This window comes from Gobio gobio (genome assembly GCF_949357685.1).
Source record: "Gobio gobio genome assembly, chromosome: 7".
NCBI classification, from domain to species: domain Eukaryota; kingdom Metazoa; phylum Chordata; class Actinopteri; order Cypriniformes; family Gobionidae; genus Gobio; species Gobio gobio.
Genome location: NC_137103.1, coordinates 24,616,805 through 24,635,844, shown reverse-complemented (window position 1 = coordinate 24,635,844; position 19,040 = coordinate 24,616,805). Strand labels below are relative to the sequence as shown.

Genomic DNA, 19,040 nt, shown 5'->3' with positions numbered 1-19,040 from the left:
TTTAGGCTATTGCACAGCTTGAAGTAGTAGCTTTGAATCTATTTTCAGTCATTCAGGTGGTCAATACAACTTCCTTCAGAAATAACTTGTGACCTGGCCTCAAGTGAAAATATTTCGGTTATATATTTTAACTGTAAAATCAATTGCAAGCAGGAACAATAACCCTAAAATATATTGTATTTACGGACTCGTTGATGCCAGTGGTGACATAAAAAAATAGTTTACTGTCCCTTTAAGACTGCGCTATTGTCATTGGTCAATGGCCATCTGTATGTATATCGTGTGCGCTCGTGCAGGTTCATTCTATACCAGGGGCGAGTGTTATTATAAGGCCTAGAATTTAATGCAGCTGCATTGAAGGAAATAATACTCTGTTGAATTAGACATTGTAACAAATGCTCATTTGACGCGTTAGTTGCAACCAACACAATCCGGATAAAAATGGCTGAATTACCGATGGGGAAAGTGGTCACCGCAGGAAAAATAGCAAGCAATGTACAGAAAAAAATTACCAGGGCCCAGGAAAAGGTAAGACATTTTAATCATCAGATACATATTTAAATGCTTCATCATCTCTCTCAACGCTGATCTTGGTGATATCTACCTTTCAGCACCAAGAAATATTTAACAGGCCGTCAGTGCAATCGTCCTCTAAGGTGATGTAGGCTATTAAACGTGCAAATGTGTTAGAGCCGAGGCTCATCCATGACTAGCAAATAGCATACTAAAGTACATGCATTTGCCTGCTATGTATTTGCAAATATTTAATACATTTATGGATTTTACAGTATTGAAGGCGCAAGCTCGCTGTTTATGTCATTGCAGTGGGGCTGCTATGGAAACAAATAGAAAACGGCGCCTGTTACACTGGATTTGTGCATTAAATACCACGAAGATCAGCTTTCTGCGAGTGTTAAGCTTTAATCACCCCGTTTATTGCCTCTGAACCTTTGCATAGCTGTACTCGTCCAATAGATGAGCGCGGCGGCTATGTCCGATTCGTAAACGAATCATTCTGTTGAATGAAATATGTGCAATGAATCGGTTCACAAAACAAGTCCGAACGATTTGTTCACGTGAATCATCAGCATCAGTCAGGTTTGTAAAGAGCCGAGAACTATGTGATATAAGTGAATTTTAGTATTTCTGGTATGTTTAGGGTTTAATGACTACGTTTCCATGAGCTGAATCGTGGCTACTACAAACTGAACGGAAGAATTACTTATTAATTATACTAATTATTATTAATACAACTTATTAGGGGAAAACGTAATAAACAGCAATACGTGCCTACAAATGGCTTTACTGAAATGTTTTAGAACATTTTACGCTGAGATGACAGATGTCATGTGATGATGACGCAATTACGTTTTTTAATCGGTTCTTCGAACGAACTGTTTGAAAGAACCGATTCGCGGAAATGAGTCAGACTTTTCATCACCGCTGTAGCAGCTGTATCATCCTTCATCACTTTGATTGCTGCCGTCTGACATTTGACAACTCTGTGTAAAATACTTTTTTAAACGTTTTTTTAAAGACTATTCAAACCCCAAAGTAAATTTTGGTTATAAATGTCAACAGTGGGATTAAATAGTTTAGAGGCCATCTGGCTTAAATCTGGCAATTGATTGGATATATCCTAGAATGATGTTTGAGTTCTTTGCACGAGCTGCTACTGGATATAAGGCGTTCTTCTTAGAGACAAGGAAATGAGAGATTCGGGTACATTTTTCTGATAAACAAATATTCCAGTCAGACATGATTTTTGAGCAATATATATGACACTGACAATGTATCTGTAATGTCTAGACACCATTTATTAAATGAGGTACGTGGTTAAAGTGCCCTATTATGCTTTTAATAATGAATATATTTGAATAATAATAATGTAACATAGCTGTTTGTGAATGTAAACGCTCTGCAAAGTTTCAAAAGATTAAAGTCCACGATAAATGGAGTTATTGTCTCCCAAAAGAAAGAACCGATTCTGAACTGCATGAAACGAGTCGTCAGCAATGTCAGTCTTACTTCCTGCACAAACCCTATGTAGGTTTGTAACAAATTTGCACAATGTCAGCCTATAGACTTTATCGGCTGCTCGCGAACAACTGTCCAATCAGAGTAGACTCTCAGAAAGGAGGGGTTTAGAGAGACCGGATCCTTTATCATACCATACCAACTTTATTTGTTAAGCACTTTACAACAACCTTAGTTGACCAAAGTGCTGTACAGAAAAAACATATGTACAATTACTAACCACACAATAAAAGCATTCAAAGTAACAAATTAAATCAAGTAAATATAGTCGACATCTTACTAGGTGTCAAAAGCCAAAAAGAAAATATGGGTTTTAAGAAGGGTTTTAAAAACAGTTAGAGAAGAGGCCTGCTTAACATGCAAAGGCAAATCATTCCATAGTTTAGGGGCAGACACAGCAAAGGCACGGTCCCCTCTGAGCTTACGCTTAGTTTTAGGCACAGTCAGGAGCAGCTGATCATCAGATTATCGAACCATTTCATTCACTGTGAGAAAAGCGGTGATGCTGCAGTGTATATTATGAGACAATTAAAGTGTTTTTTGACCTTGGATGTTTGAAAAGTTGTTGTATGAGACCTAGGACTCACTCTAGAACATCGTCATAACATCGTTGATTGTCTGTTGATGTCGTTTACATAGGAGCAATAGTCTTCTATGTTGTAGACACATTTACAGGATAATACAGATATATTAGTTAACCTATGCACTGCAGTTCTGCTCAATGAAAAGATGCTCTGTCTGTATAGGGGTTCTGTTTTGTCATTACACTCTGGAAAGCAACAGTTTCTTGTTAATTTTATATTTCAAAAACAAGCAACTGCCAAGCATTGAGATGTAGCAAGCCACAATAATTGTTTCTGTGAATAAATTATCATTAATACAATCATTTTCTCTCAGGTTCTCCAAAAGCTTGGCAAGGCAGATGAGACTAAAGATGTGGCATTTGAAGAGGGTGTGATCAATTTTAACAAACAGCTGGTGAGTGTTTTTCTAACTGTGCAGTGCACTCACTTTTTTCAAATGTCCTTCTAAAGCAACATATGGGTTTTCTTTGGTGTCATGCCAGGTGTTATGACTGTGTCTCACTTTTGTGTCATGTGCTCACATAGGTGGAAGGTAGCAAACTGCAGAAAGACCTTCGGGCCTATTTGACTGCAGTGAAAGGTGAGATTACCAATTGATAAAATTACACACTTAAAACGAACATGAATTGAATATGTTGTTTTCTTACCCTTGCCAATCCCTTTCTCATGGTTTCCCCCAGCCATGCATGACTCTTCTAAACGTCTGTACGAGTGCCTGGATGACATGTATGAGTCTGATTGGTATGGAAGTAAGGATGTGGACTCCATCTGTGAGGTTATTGTTTTATTCTTTTAAGTCCTTTTCAAGAAAATGTATTTGACACTTTTATTGTAATTCAGGAGTAAATGAAGCTCATTAATGTTACTCATTAATACAGATTAAATAAGATTTCATGTCAGGAAATGTGTTTTGAGCAAGGTATACATTCAGACAAAAATTCTTCTTTCATGTTCTCAAAAAATTCTCAAAAATTCATGTTCTTCTGTTGTTTTTTTTTACTATTTAATAAGATATTTAAGTTTAAAATGTGTAGTATTTCTCGGAAAATGGACTAAAATATTTCAGAGTCATCTTGCACAATCCAAATCTTGGTTAAAAAATGAAAATGCCCTCCCCCAATACATCTTCAGTCTTTGCCTAACGGCTATTTAAAAAATTGATGTCCTGCCTGAACTTTATTTTTCAAAAGAAAATAATGGTGCTTGCCAAGCCATTTCATGAGATCTTATGTAAAGAGTAAACCCTAATGATGGAGAATGACATAAAATACCTTTGCCACGTTCATTGAGGGCAGATATGGTACATGGTATCCATTACAGCTTTTTTTCTTTCCATTTCAACTCATCTGTCATTTCACCATATTTTCAATACAGAAATGAATGTGTCTTCTTTTGAATGCAATTTATTCCTGTGATGGTAAAGCTGAATTTTCAGCATCATTACTCCAGTCTTCAGTTACATGATCCTTCAGAAATCATTCTAATATTCTGATTTGGTGCTTAATAAACATTTCTTACTATTATCAATGTTAAAAACAGTACTTGTTCTTATCCTTTTTGGCAACACTTTACATTAAGGTTCCCTTACCGTAAAGGTGTTTTTAAATGACTAATAGCTCATTTACAAATGCATTATAAATTGTTGATGTCCGCTTCCGTTTATGTTGTTCTTCATCTGGACCGTCTAATACTCCTGCCGCCCATTTGTTGAACGTTTTATAGTTTCCGTAAATATTAAAATTAACTTTAGGAAAATCGTCTGTCATGGTGTTTTTTTTTAGTCCTGTAATTTCCGTTATTACAGTTAACTATGCGAAGTGATATGGAACTGTAATGCGGTCAAGAGCTGCCTGGAACTACGTTCGCTGTGCGTCTCCCAGAAAATAATTGCACACCTCAGAACGTTCATCAACCAATCAGATTCAAGCATTCAACGGCCCCGTAGTATAAGTAGTTATAACTGCATGACTAAAACGGGTGACTTTAACGCAATACCTGCCAAATAGTGAGCCATTTTTAACTCACATGTTATGAATGCTTAATAAATGTATTTATTCACACTTGTTTAACTCAACCATTTATTAATGAGTTACAAACATTAATAACCTATGAAAGTGAACCTTAATGTAAAGTGAAAACATGTGAACAGTTTATTAATGAGTTACATGATTCACACGAGTTCACTTTACATGTTTATGTTCATGTTTACACTAAGGTTCACAAGTCGCTAATATTGGAATTAAAATATTCATTATTAATATCTCATCAAGTTATTGTGCTCGTTTTTTTTCTCCAAAATAACGTTTGATCATTTATTTTTTGATAAACAAGAAGTTGATAGGCATAATGAGCTTTTTGTGGAATATCATGGGGGTAACTTTTGCCAAGGAACATTTTAAGAAAAGTGGCAGTCATTGACATATTCATTAGAAAACCACAAATACAACACCCTTCAGTCTAACTATGATAGTCTGTTTTTGCTGCATTTTGAAATAAAACAGGAATCTGGTTTTGAGTTAAATAAGTGTGAATAAATACATTTATTAAGCATTTATAACATGTGAGTTAAAGATGGCTCACTATTTGGCAGGTATTGTGTTAAAGTCACCTTTTTTATTCATGCAGTTTTAACTGCTTATTAACGATTTATAGTCGAGTTTATACGAGTTATTAGAAATTTAAAAACACCTTTATAAACCCTTTACAAAGTGCATCCATTCTACATGTCTTGCATGTCATTGTCCACCATTTTTACTTGATTTCTGCTTTCATTGAAAGGAATGTTAGGAGTGATGAAACAGATAGGAGGTAATTCAAGGTGTTTTATTATCATTTAGGTTTAGACCCATGTACATCTTCATTGTTTAGTCTCTTTAGTTTTTATAAACATGTAAATGCAATATAGTTGTGCAAGAAACCACACAAGTAGTGATACTAGATTTATCCTAAATAGTTTTATTACGCTAAGGATCCAGCTGATCTGTAGTTGTCTCTATAGATACAGTACTTATCTGTGTGAATGTGTTTGGGTGTTCAACAAAATGCATTTTTCCTGATCTTTTGTGTCTCTTTTTGTATGTGTATAACAGGATTCAGACCTCCTTTGGACAGACTTTCATCAGAAACTTGTGGATCATGCGCTTATATCCATGGACACTTACCTGGGCCAGTTTCCTGACATCAGAGTACTAAGAGCCCATGATGATGTTATGGTTTAGCATATCATACTGTGAATTTCCGTTTAATATCTGTAAAACTCTTTCTAGGCCCGTATTGCGAAGCGTGACAGGAAGCTGGTGGATTTTGACAGTGCACGGCACAACTTTGCTGCGGTAAACAAAGGCAAGAAGGGAAAGGAGGGGATTAAGATCACCAAGGTACAGTCATTCGTTTTTCAAGAATGTTCTAATGCCAAAAAATTCGAGAAAAAATTGATTTGTTTTATTTTTTCTCACTTGTTCTGTATATAGCCGGCTTCCTTGCTGGAGAGGGCCGCCCCAGGTTGGGCTCAGGGGATCCTGTCCGCCCATAACGTGGCTCAAACCAGTCTCTCCAGGAGTCAGGTGACACTATAACACACTATATACTACGTCTACATGAGCTGTGAAAAGAGCTAGCCAGCATTTTGATTCCCTCTCCCTCATTCAAGAGGACAGTATCGTCTTGCCAGGCCAACACAAATAAGAATCTTGTTCTCGCCTGGTTAGACAAAGGTAAAATGATATGAAATTCCATACACATTTGGGTCAAATAAATGACAAATCAAGCAGGGTAGGTGAAGCAATTGATCATGTTTGATTAGCTGTATTCAGGCCGATCTATTTTCAACGGCTAAAGCCTTGTGGGTGACTAAGATTATTGAACTCCCTGTCATGTTTTAATGCAATTGTATGTGTTTATAGGCAGAGGAAGAGCTGGAAAGGGCACAGAAGGTGTTTGAAGAGATTAATATAGATTTGCAGGAAGAACTGCCATCTCTGTGGAACAGGTGTGGATTTATTACTGTTTTATTTATTTTACGCTCACAGATCTTCTCTGTGTTTTCTGTCACAGGCGTTTGAATACTGGCATTTACTATTCACATTTCAGCTTAAGCCGCGGTCACACTAGACTTTGAGCATACAAAATTTTCTACGGACACTTCAACAGTCATTATATGACATCCCACTCTGTGGTGTATTTTTTCATAAAATAATAAATCCATCAAATAACAATAAATCCAAAAAACAAAAATGTTACAATCTACTCCACTATACTGCAAAAAAAGTGCATTATTTTAATTAATCCATTAGATTACGCCGTGTTGTATCGATCTTCTATTGGTTACACGTCTTCACGTGATATGTATCCGCAGGAATTCATTTGGAATAAGCCGAAATGCGAAACTTCTTTGCATGAGCTTCCAGTCTCCAGCATTCACATCCGTATGAATGGAAGTCAGTGGAATGAAAAGTGTTGTCCGATCGACCCTTTATTCTGGCTAAAAACTGGCCATTTAAAACAGGTAGAACCTAATCTCGCGCAGCCAGACCTTTAGACTGACGCCAGAAGGTCTGGACTCCATAGCTGCGCTTATTTACCCAGGACCACCCAAGAGGTTAACTGACATGTAACGCAACCAATCACATTTGTTCAGCATGACATTTAGGAGCGTGAACTTAAAATAAAGTACAATAAAGTCATGTCCCTTCAACAACAGATCAGCATGCATCCAATTGTTTCCACTAAGTGCCTCAAGCTGAACTCTTGGATGTCTTTTAAAGAGTCTATGTCATGAACTTTTAAATACATTTAAAAATCCAGTATTTAGTTGATCCTTATAAGCGCTCATGGTCACAGTTGTAAACATGGCTTTGCTTGAATTCTCTGTAGAATTCAACCAATCAGATGATGATTCGAAACTCTCGAAGTGTTTCCCATTCTGTGTGCCTTATGCATCGGATATTAGCCACGTCTGAGACTAGGAAGAACTTATAACATACAACAGATAATTTTCTTTATGTGAAATGTATTGGCAGATAAATGTAAAATTCATGAAACCCCAATAATAGACATGGCGTTCAACAACACAATCAAATAATTGCACAAAATATTTCAATAAGTGGAATATGTGTCTGTTTTTAATTTATGTAAATGGAGTTTATTTAGTAATAGTAGTGCCTCAAACTAAATTCTGAATATCTTTCAAAGATTCAGTGCTATATGAACCTATTTGGCACTTTGCCTGACAATCTGATTGACCATTTTGTGTGCAATATGCACCAGATTGGCCATAAATGGTCCATGGTTGTACCATCTTAGACTAAGATCCGTTGTCATCTTATGGGGGCTGAAATTGTTTCTGTTCTCTTACAGTCGTGTTGGCTTTTATGTGAATACATTCCAAAGTGTGGCTGGTCTGGAAGAGAAGTTTCACAGAGAAATGGGAAAAGTAAGAAATCCAGTGCAACACCATTAAGTGACAGATCCATATTATGATGTTTTGTATATAACTTGTCATATTCTATTTTAATATATTTAATATATAAAATGTAGTTTATTCCTGTGAAGATAAAGCTGAATTTTCATTAGCCATTACTCCAATCTTCAGTGTCACATGATCCTTCAGAAATTATTGTAATATGCTGATTTGCTGCTCAAGAAAGATTTATTATTATTATCAATGTTGAAAACTGCGTAGTATTTTTGTGGAAGCCATGACATGTTTTCTTCAGGATTCTTTGATGATCAGAAAGTTCAAAAGAACAGCAATGTATAACAACAATATATATTTATTGACAGTGATAGTAAAATATGAAGGAACAACTTCTACATTTCAAAAGATGTTTCATTTCTATTTTCATATTTTGTCTTGCAGATTAATCAGAATCTGAATGATACACTGGTTAAATTAGAAAATCAAGATATGTCCAGGTCAGTCAAATTTATATAATGCGATATACATAAAGTTTCATTGAGAAGCACTGAACTGTATTTACAGTACATTTTTAACCTTGATGGTTAATTTTTATAAATGTTTGCATCAAAACTGTGTCTAAATTGTGCACATGGCAATGATTAGTATTGGTATAATTACACTCTATACAGTGTATATTCAATTAAATAAATGAACAAACCCCAACACCACTCTCACAGAAAAACAGGTAGCCAGGGGGTGAGGACACCAACAGCCCAGAAGAGGTAACAGCGGTAGCCCTACAGTGCTGTGTGTTTGAGAGTTTGTATGTGTGTGTGTATGCGTGTCTCTGCATTCCGTCTTACTGAAGCTTTTTGCCTCAAGTGTAACCATTTCCAGCTACAGTTTGGCATTCTGCAACTATGTGTTTAGACGATGCCTCTACAGAGCGTTTGAGTTCACTGCATGAGCAGAATGATTTTGCACAGGAAGCAACTGCGTCTCAGTCTGCATGAATAAATGTTACGATTGATATATCTTCCAGTGTAGTTACAGTATGTCAGTTCTGGCGTGGAAGTATCCCAGACAGACTTTTGTTCACACTGGTCATCTAAGACTAGTGCTTGTAGGGTAAAGCACTGGTTCTTGGATTGAGCCTAATGAAAGCATGACACAGAGGGGCTCATCATTGCCATGAGACTGTTTTTAGATCATTTTCTGTACTTTTAGCTCCAGTGACAGAACACAAGATGCCAATCACACTTTGAGCCCAGGAGGACCGCCAGCCATTCCCAAATCTCCGTCTAAGGTAATTTATGCATTTAGAAATCACCATGGCTTTGTATTTGCAAGGTATGTTGCAAGGTATGATAATTCTCCTGACACCTGTAAACTATATTTTTTCGTTAACATCAGTGACACTGGTCAAACATATTTCTTATTTATGTGTGTTTCCAGCTAAAACCAACTGTCCCTCCGCCTCCTAAAGTTACTCCATCAAAGGATATGAAGCAGGAGAGCATTATCAATCTATTTGGTGAGGCTGCCACGCCAAACATCAGTGTCACTTCGCCAACACAGGTCAGCAGAAATTTCTTCTTTTAATCCTCGTCTCCAGGCTATTACTGCTACATATGATAATATGTGAAGACTTCCTGTCAATTCATGAGTTGGAATGACATGGATTACTAAACTGAAATTCAATCAATTATGATAGTATAAATAAAATGGGCAACAGCAGGTCACTTATCAGGTGTTCTTTTAAAAGTTTCTAGCTTGTAGCTTGCTTAATTTTGGCTGCACTTTGAAGACTTGAAGTAAATTGGAAGTGTCCATCCACCATGGTTGGTAAAATGAAAGTTATTTTACAACATATAAATGCACTAGTTCTCAGCACCTAAGAGACATGCCAGTGAGAAAAAAGAAACTGTTGATTTGTGAGGAGAGCGATCACAAAATAAAATACCTCAATATTGCAATAAATCAAGGTTGACACAACAGCCTATTAAACATCAGTCTCAGTTAAACACAAGTGCTCAAAAAGGGCATAAGTAAACCAATATCCTTCAAAAAGTTCTCTTCAATATAACTGATAAATAAAATAATATTGAGTTTAATAGTCAAAGCCTTCTTGCACTGGACTGGTTTAGGCTGTATCCATGTCCTTATCTCATATACTGTATGAAACACCTGCGATTTACAACTATCTGCTAATGCACTCAAATTTGCATAAAAGTAGCCATACGCCATGTTGACTATGGAATTCCAAAGCTGACAAAATAATAAATAAATACATAAATAGAGATATAATAATAATAATGAATAATAATTTGTTACATTTATATAGCGCTTTACATAGAAGGGGGGAATCTCCTCAACCACCACCAATGTGCAGCATCCACCTGATGGCAATCTGGCCAATATCCCAGTTGAAGTGATTTAATATCACCCTAACTGTATGTTTAGTGGGTGACAGTGTTGGGCACGTTACTTTCAAAAAGTAATTAGTTATATTTACTAGTTACTTCTTACAAATAGTAACTGAGTTAGTAACTGAGTTACATCATTATAAAAGTAACTAATTACCAGGGAAAGTAACTACTGTGTTACTTTTTTTTTTCTCAAATGTTCAAATATGTCAAATAACTTGGATGCCCCCAATATTAAATTTGTTAAATGAATGAATTGGACACTAAATAGAATAAATTATTATTATAAAACATTGTACATTAATGTACACTATTGTAATGTTGTTGTGGGACAATGTGAGAGACACCTATCAAATTCAATACATTATTGTAAATATTATCAGTAGACCTACTATAGTGTAAATATTATCAGTACTATACTACTCCTTTGGTAGTGTAGCTCACGTTATCACCTGGGTTTTTAGCCACTAATTTTGTGGCGGCATGTGTTGATGTGAGGCGCTTCATTAGATTAGAATTACTTGCCACCGATGTGGAGAGACTCTTTCTTCCTGGGCATAAGTTGCATGTTACATAAACATTCTTACCTTTCACCTCAACGAGGGAAAAGTAGCGCTTATACTACCAGTTTGCAAAAGCTACCTTTGAAGTCGTTGGACTTGCCATCGCTCGGACTCCTCCTGGTTGTTGGTGTGTGTGACTGTGCATATGCATGTGCGTGTGTGTGTCATAGGTGTTTGTGTGTGTGTGTGAACTCAACCTATCAACCTCAACCTTGTCTCCCACCCACCAATCATCATCAGTTATGTGTACCAAACTCATGGCATGCACGCACGTCCGCACACACACACACACACACACACACCAACCAACCAGAGAAAAAAAACCTTTGCAGGTCCGACTGACTTGAGTGAGCTCAATTATAGTAACGCTGCATTTTTTTTCTCAGTAACGCTAACGGCGTTGTAACGGGAGAAACAGTCATTCGTTTGATTACTCGTTACTGAAAATAATAATTCCGTTAGTAACGCCGTTTATCGATAACGCCGTTATTCCCATCACTGTTGGGTGACCATACATATTCTATATCCTGGACATGGCCATGAAAGATCGTCTGGTCTGGATTTCTAAAAAATCTTGGCACACATGGACAGAAACCATGTGGGAAAAAAATAGTTATACAAAATAAGGAAATAAAAGTATAAATACTTTGTATATTTATTTATTATTTTGTCAGCTTTGGAATTCCATAGTTGGGTGAACAAAAATGGACAAGATATATTACCTTCAATGCCCTGTAGATGGTGAAATAAACTGCTGCAGAGTGCCATGTAAAATGTACATGCATTACAAACTGCATTACTCATCACAAATGTATTGGAGTAAAGATTATATATACACTTATTCAAAAATGTAGTCAAGTAGAGAGTAAAAGTTGCAGATGGCTTTGCTACTCAGTCAAACTACAAAGTAGCCACAAATATACTTCATTACAGTAACTAATTATATTTACTCAAATACTTTACACCACTGCAGTATGACGCTCCAGCCACTGCTAATCTGCTGGATATGGATCTGGACTCACTTCAGGCCGCCACCACCCCAGCTGCACAGGTCTGTCAGATTTAAAAGAACTTGAGCTAGTAGTTTTAGCTTATAGCAGTTTTGTAGTGCTCGAGTCCAGAAAAGACCGGACTCAAAGATCATATTTTCTGACTAGTCCGAGCCCAGACCAAGTCAAAAGCTCCTAAAAATATGGTCTTGAGTACTGTAACACCGACATATAGTATGTTTATTTGATGCATTATGATGTATTTGTATGTATGTACGTTAGGGATGTAACAATACTCTCATGTCACGATTCAATACATATCACGATACTGAACTCACAATACGATATTATTACGATAATCCAAGACATGGTAAAAGGTTAACAAAAAATGTACTGTTGATTAAAATGCTAAATTTGCCATTACATTGGGGGTGAAAATGAATAGACTTGGACTTGGTGCTGGTAACCCAATGCTTAGGACAATGATGACACCAGAATAAAAATATTAATGATTCTGAAGCTGAAAATACTTTAAAAAAATGTTTTTTATTAAATTAAAATTTTTGTCTAAAATAGTTTTATTTAGTTGTAAATAGTATTTATTTTAGATGAATACTTGCACTCTATCACTGACTAGATATATTTAAAATAATGTAGGCCACTTTTTACTGGTAACACAAGACCCACAAATATTCCCCCATTGCATTATTATACATTATATTCAATATTATATATAGTAGTTTAATGTAGTACTGACACTCAACTATCACACAGTAATTTTCATTTTGGGTGAACTATACACAATACAGATTGTCACTATCCACAATACATATTGTTGCATTTTTGTATTGCGATATATTGTGACACAATATATTGTTACACCCCTAATGTACGTATATGTCTGCAATGGAACTTCAGTGTAAATGCCTCTTAATCAAATGGATAAATCTGTTTGGTCCAGTCATTAATTTTGCTTTATCTGTGTGTGTGTGTGTGTGTGTGTGTGTGTGTGTACATTTTGACAGAATTGGGATCCATGGGAGGTGAGTGTGCTTTTGATTGTTTCCTCAAAGTTATAGTGTATACCAGCATATATAACCTTTCCCTTTAATTCAGACAGATTCTTGAGCAACTTTAAATGATTTAGCTAATTCTGAAAGCCATGTTATTCAGTATATTTAATGGTAAGGGAAATTAATCTGCCCTTGCGAAACAGTTATTCCATTAAACTTCCTTTCACTGCAAAGCTGTCCTGCATAAAAGTTTTAAATGTCTGTCTGTCCTGCTTTAGCACCAGTATCCGTCCACGATATTAATGTCGCACGTCCCACATCATAGTGTGTTCGGCTGAAGAAATGCTCATCTGTCTTTTACACTCTCTCTGGCTCCTCATTCTTTTTCTGCTCTGGTCATGCTTTTCCCGGCTCCCACATGCCCCTTCCCACCATTCCCCTCAATGCCCTGCTTACCCACCCCCCTGCCACATGTAGCAAACAGAGAAGGAAGCTGAGGTGCCTCAGACATGGGACGATGATGGTCCCCAGACTGTGCACTCTGGCTGGGGCGATGATGGTACCCAGGCTACCTGGGATGATGATGATGATGGTAGCCAACCTGTGCATGCTCCAGCCGCATTCCCCACCTGGAATGAGGATGAGGGCTCTCAGCCTGTGCAGGGGAATGACATTGATTCTACCCAGCAGGCCCAGGGGTGGGACGATGATGGGGCTCAGGTACAAATCTCATAGAGCTAGCTGACAAGAGCTGAGCTGCGCTGCACTGAGGTCCTGCTGCTGTAGGCATCACTGGATGGGAGCAAGAAGATGCTTAGCATGGCAATTGGGAGAATGCTGGTAGCAGCGCTAGTAGCTTTAGTTGTAGTAGTAGTAGTAGTAGTAGTAGTAACTACAACCAGGCTTGATATGTTATGAGAATAGCTGTGTAATTTGCATCTTTTTGTTCTCTCTTTTCATTTCTTGGCTCTCTCTTGGTATTTCTACCTTTTATTCCTCAATCTATATTGGCCCTCTTCTTCTTTATCTCCTGATCTTTCCTTTTTGCAGGCCAAAGAGCAGGCAGTTGTTACAGAAGAGGCAGTAGCTGAAACTGTAAGTGATGTAAGTCAATAAATTAAGATATGATAATCAAACACAAAGCAAGAGACTAAAGGACAAACAGGAATACTGTAGGTGACCCAAGATTTGCGGCAACATACACTACTGTTCAAAGGTTTGCAATCAGTAAGTAATTTGGTTACACTTTATTTTAAGGTGTCATTGTTACAGTGTAATTATATATTTAAGTACTGAGTAATAATAATTAACAACATGTACTTACTATAGGGTTAGGGTTTGGTTTAGTTGCATGTAATTATGCATAATTTACTGTAATTACTATGGTAAGTAAGTACATGTAACATATGTAACAAGGACACTCAAAATAAAGTGTCACCGTAATTTTAATTATTTATTTTTTTGTAAACAAAAAAATATACTTTTATTCAGCAGTGATACATTAAATTGATCAAAAGTGACAGGAAATACATTTATAATGTTACAACATATTTCTGATTCAAATAACTGCTGTTCTTTTTGAATGTTCTATTCATAAAATAATCCTGAAAAAAAAAATGTAATCATGGTTAAAAAATTAACAATACATTTTTTTTTCCTCGAGCACCAATTGAGCATATTAGAATGATTTTTGAATAAGCAAGATAAGATAATTCAGCTTTGCCATTACAAGAATAAATTACATTTTAAAGTGTATTTAAATAGAGAACAGTTATTTCAAATTGTAATAATATTTCACAATATTACGGTGTTTTTGATCAAATAAATGCAGCCTTGGTAAACATCTTTCTGTCAGAGACAGAAAAAAGTGGGTGACCTTCCTCATCTCCCATGATTTCCTGTCTGTCCTTCAACTATCCTATCTAAACAACAAAATATAACAAAACAAATATTTCCGACCCCAATCTGTTGAACAGTAGTGCATGCTGATAATCAGGTGAGGGCTCCCTCTGGTGGACCGAAGGAGTAGCTGCAGACTTCACCATCTGAAATGGTACATTAGGGACTCTTCAGAATGTCAGGAACTAAGTGCTAAGTGGAGCACCTTTCTTGTTTTGATGCTAACAATTCATATAATGCATTAAAAAGTATGGTAACACTTTAGTTTATGGTCCAATTCTCACTATTAACTAGTTGCTTATTTGTATGCATATTACTAGGATATTGAGTGTTTATTAGTACTTATAAAGCACAAATTAATGCCTTATTCTGCATGACCATATTCTACATCCTTAAAGGGTTAGTAAACCCAAAAATGTAAACTTTGTATGAATATGAAGATATTTTTTGATGAAATCCGAGAGCTCTCTGACCCCTCCATAGACAGCTATTTAATTAACACTTTCAAGGGCCAGAAAGGTAGTAAAAACATCATTAAAATAGTCCATGTGATTCCAGTGGTTCAACCTTAATTTTATGAAGCGATGAGAATACTTTTGTGCGAAATTTAAAAAAATAAATAAATAACAACTTACCAATCTGTGCCAATCTCCTACGCAGTTTACGTTATTAGAATGTTAATTTTTGGGTGAACTAACCCTTTAATCCTACTCAATTCCAACCCAAAACCTAAACTTAACAACTAGTTAGTTAATAGTGAAAATTGGACCCTAATCTAAAGTGTGACCAAAAGGATAAATATATGTCTTTGCTTCCAGACTGCGGTCACACCAGCGGCCACAGAGAGCACAGAGAGTGTAGAGATGCCAGAATTCTTCCTGTTCAAAGTGAGTACAAAATGATGTTTTCATTTAACTAACAATGATCTGTTAATCTGAATCTTTTTAAGCAAAAGAAGTGAGACATATATTGGTGTGAATATAGGTGAAAGCAATGCACGACTACAACGCCAATGACTCCGATGAGTTGGAGTTGAAGGCAGGAGATGTGGTGCTGGTTGTGAACTTTGAAAGTCCAGATGAGCAGGTTTGTATAGTTGTATTTTTGATATATTGCTCTTACCCAAGAGATATCAGTGGCGTTAGTTAAAGGGATAGTTCACCCAAAAAATTACAATTCTGACATCATTTACTCACCCTCAAGTTGTTCCAAACCTGTATAAATGAACGAATGTTTGTAACCAAACAATTGTGGGGCATTATTGACTTCCATAGTGTGTTTTTCCCCATACTATGGAAGTCGACTGTTTGGTTTCCAGCATTCTTCAAAATATCTTCTTTTGTGTTCAGCAGAAGAAAGAAACTCATACAGGTTTGGAACAAATTGAGTGTGAGTAAATGATGACAGATCCCTTTTAGATCACACCTAATTGACTTTGTGTGCTTACAGGATGAAGGGTGGTTGATGGGAGTCAGAGAGACTGACTGGATTCAGCTTAAAGGTCTTGGGAAAAAGGGAGTCTTTCCTGAAAACTTCACCCAGAGGATGTGAGCGCCTGTGATCAGCTTGATCTGTGACACTGTTACCCCTTCTATATTACTCCTTTTTGCTTCCTTTGAAAATGCAGACTACTACACCAACAAATGCACAGCCACAGGCAATCTGCTGGTTATGCTTGTGGGAATTGTTGACAGGTTAGTCTTTGCGTTGTTTTGGGCGTCCTCACTCATATTTGTCATGCTATAAAAAGGTAGGATCAACCTTTGACAAAATAAGTGGTAGTAGTTTTGCCTTTTCTAAAAGAGGGAGTAACATACCCAAAGTAAGTCCTTGCTGTAAATGTGTTTAGACTAGCCACTCTTAACCATTGTCCCATTTTGAGTGAAAAAGTTTGAAGTCGTATCTCATACCTGAAAGATGAGCTCACAAACCGGTGAGAAAAGAGATGATATTGAGCACTATTTGAGCTGCATGATATATTATTTCACAGGTGGAAACAAAACAGTATTTTTTTTTTAAATGGTGAATACCCAGCTAACAATGATGTGTTCTAAGAATTAATGTTCCCTCTAAGTTATAAAAATGTTATTTTTGAATGTTTAAAATGTTTTAAAAAGTTTGTTCTTGGTCATGCCAACGTTAATGGAACATTCTGGGAACATTTAAAAGTAACAAGTATAACATTTACAGAAACATTTAAGGAAACATTCAATGAAGGATGTAAAAATAATGTTTTTTGAGAACATTATTAAATACCAGATAACTTTGAAAAATGCATTCTGTTGACGTTAATGGAAGAATGTTTGGTCATAACTTTGAGCGAACTTTCCAGAACGTTCCATGCTAACTGGGTAACTGTTTCCGTTTCTTCACAAGGATGGAGTTTGACTGCTCTGTCAAAGGTCTACCAGCACCATTTCTGCATGTTTAAATCAGGAACGAACTAAAACGTAAAAATAAATCAAGACTGATGTAGTTAAATAAGTATTTTGTCCCAAAACCATATGCACTCGTTCCATATGCAGTTAATGTCGACACTAATGAGGCTGATGTATTTAACCCCGGACTCTTGCTCAGGTTATATGTTAACGAACCTGCGTGCTGTTTCTGACCCTTAGCTTTGCTGTATACGCTCTATTACTGTCCACAGATGTTTTTGATAAAGCCATTTCCGATATTAATATTTGATTAATACTTCACTGTGCAAACAGAGTCATACACATGATTTGTCTTGGTCATTACATTCCGTGAAGAAGAATTTCTTAACATGTAATGCAATAAGCTCTGCACAGATTTTTAATTCTTTATCAATTGTATTCATGGACGTGTCGGCGATATTGGCAAAGTGTGGATATTAATGCTCAAGTGTGTGAGTTTTAATACAGTGCAACATTCAAATATGACTCAGAATATGCATAGTATGACTTCAGTCCTCTTACACTGTATTTATAGTTTTATTTTTGTACATTGTGAGACAAATGCGAGTTAAAATGATTCTATGTGCCATGAACACTGGCTTATAACTGGGGTCTTATCAACTCTGGTCTTTTCATGTCTGATCAGAATTAACCATCCATCCCATATAGCAACAAAAGCAGAACAGGTTTATTGTATCTGAGGTTATGAACTTTAACAAGCACCGAACTCAAGTTGGTATGGCAGAGATATTGATTCTCCAGTCATCTGTTGTGTTGAATGAGAACTTGTTTGCTTTTTGTTTTGGTTTGTTTGCTACTCCTGATCTCTCTCTCTAATTGGTCGTGTCATGTGACCCAAGCTTTCGGGGGAGTTCTTGCCACGCTTCACCAGTTTTGAAGCAAGTGTGTGTTTGCTTTTTGTACCCTGTACTAAGAAATCAATGTGATCTGTAAAGAGACTGATTACTGAGTTATTTAAGCTGCCAATGCATCTTTAATGACCTCAAGCTCTTATTTAAACCGAAAGTCCACAGAGCGAGTGGACAAACACTTCCTCTTCCTGTATTTGAGCACAGTTAGGATATTTGCTAGCGTTGTTGCATTTGTAGCCGTGAACATTGTGTAGTTTTGTTGAGTTTCGTCACTAAAGATACAAATTCTCTGAACATATCTATATCTGTAATTAGCGTGACTGTGAAAGAGGCATGCTTAAATCCATGAGCAGTGTGTCTGTGTGTAGTGACTTGATGTTTTCTTGCTGAGGTGGCCTGGGAGACCAGGGTCACCTTACGCCACTATAAGCCATGAGTGTATCATTCTGCAATCCTGTATCCTGCTGACTCACCAATGCTAATAAACATGGATTTAATCCTGTAACTTTTCCACTGTTGTGTCCACAAGCTGTTCACATTCACTATGCTGCATTGTGGGGGGGAAACTAACCTCCTTTTTTACTTGACATGTGCTTTGTCAACACAAAAATAAATGCACTTCTGTAAAGTTCAAAGTAAAACTTTGAAACACTTTATTTTGAGTGTTCTTGTTATATACTGTATGTTACATGTACACAGGGCTCGACATTAACGCTTGTCCGGGACAAGTGGATTTTTCGAAGGGGCAAGTGAAAGACAATTTTACTTGTCCGACGGACAAGTATCCTGATTAAAACGTCAATAACAAAAAATAAGGTCACGAAGATTCAAGAATGATTCTG

General features: G+C 36.6%; 1 protein-coding gene across 7 annotated transcripts; it reads left to right on the top strand.

Annotated features, from left to right (window-relative positions):
* The first annotated feature begins 234 nt into the window (after positions 1-234).
* Positions 235-18,835, top strand: bin1a (bridging integrator 1a). 7 transcript variants are annotated; one of them, XM_079821969.1, is made up of 20 exons: positions 241-528; positions 2,935-3,015; positions 3,147-3,201; positions 3,302-3,396; positions 5,711-5,806; positions 5,888-5,998; positions 6,092-6,184; positions 6,524-6,609; positions 7,977-8,052; positions 8,479-8,534; positions 8,757-8,801; positions 9,247-9,325; positions 9,475-9,597; positions 11,982-12,059; positions 13,023-13,040; positions 13,488-13,730; positions 14,061-14,105; positions 15,728-15,796; positions 15,894-15,995; positions 16,359-18,835. In XM_079821969.1, exons 1-20 carry the CDS (start codon positions 442-444, stop codon positions 16,458-16,460), a joined length of 1,740 nt encoding a protein of 579 aa, XP_079678095.1. In that variant the 5' UTR covers positions 241-441; the 3' UTR covers positions 16,461-18,835. The 7 variants fall into 7 exon arrangements, with proteins under 7 accessions (XP_079678096.1, XP_079678095.1, XP_079678094.1 ...); XM_079821968.1 differs by having other exon boundaries at positions 14,061-14,114; positions 16,359-18,707; XM_079821970.1 differs by lacking the exon at positions 8,757-8,801 and having other exon boundaries at positions 235-528; positions 14,061-14,114; positions 16,359-18,831.
* Positions 18,836-19,040: the final 205 nt, after the last annotated feature.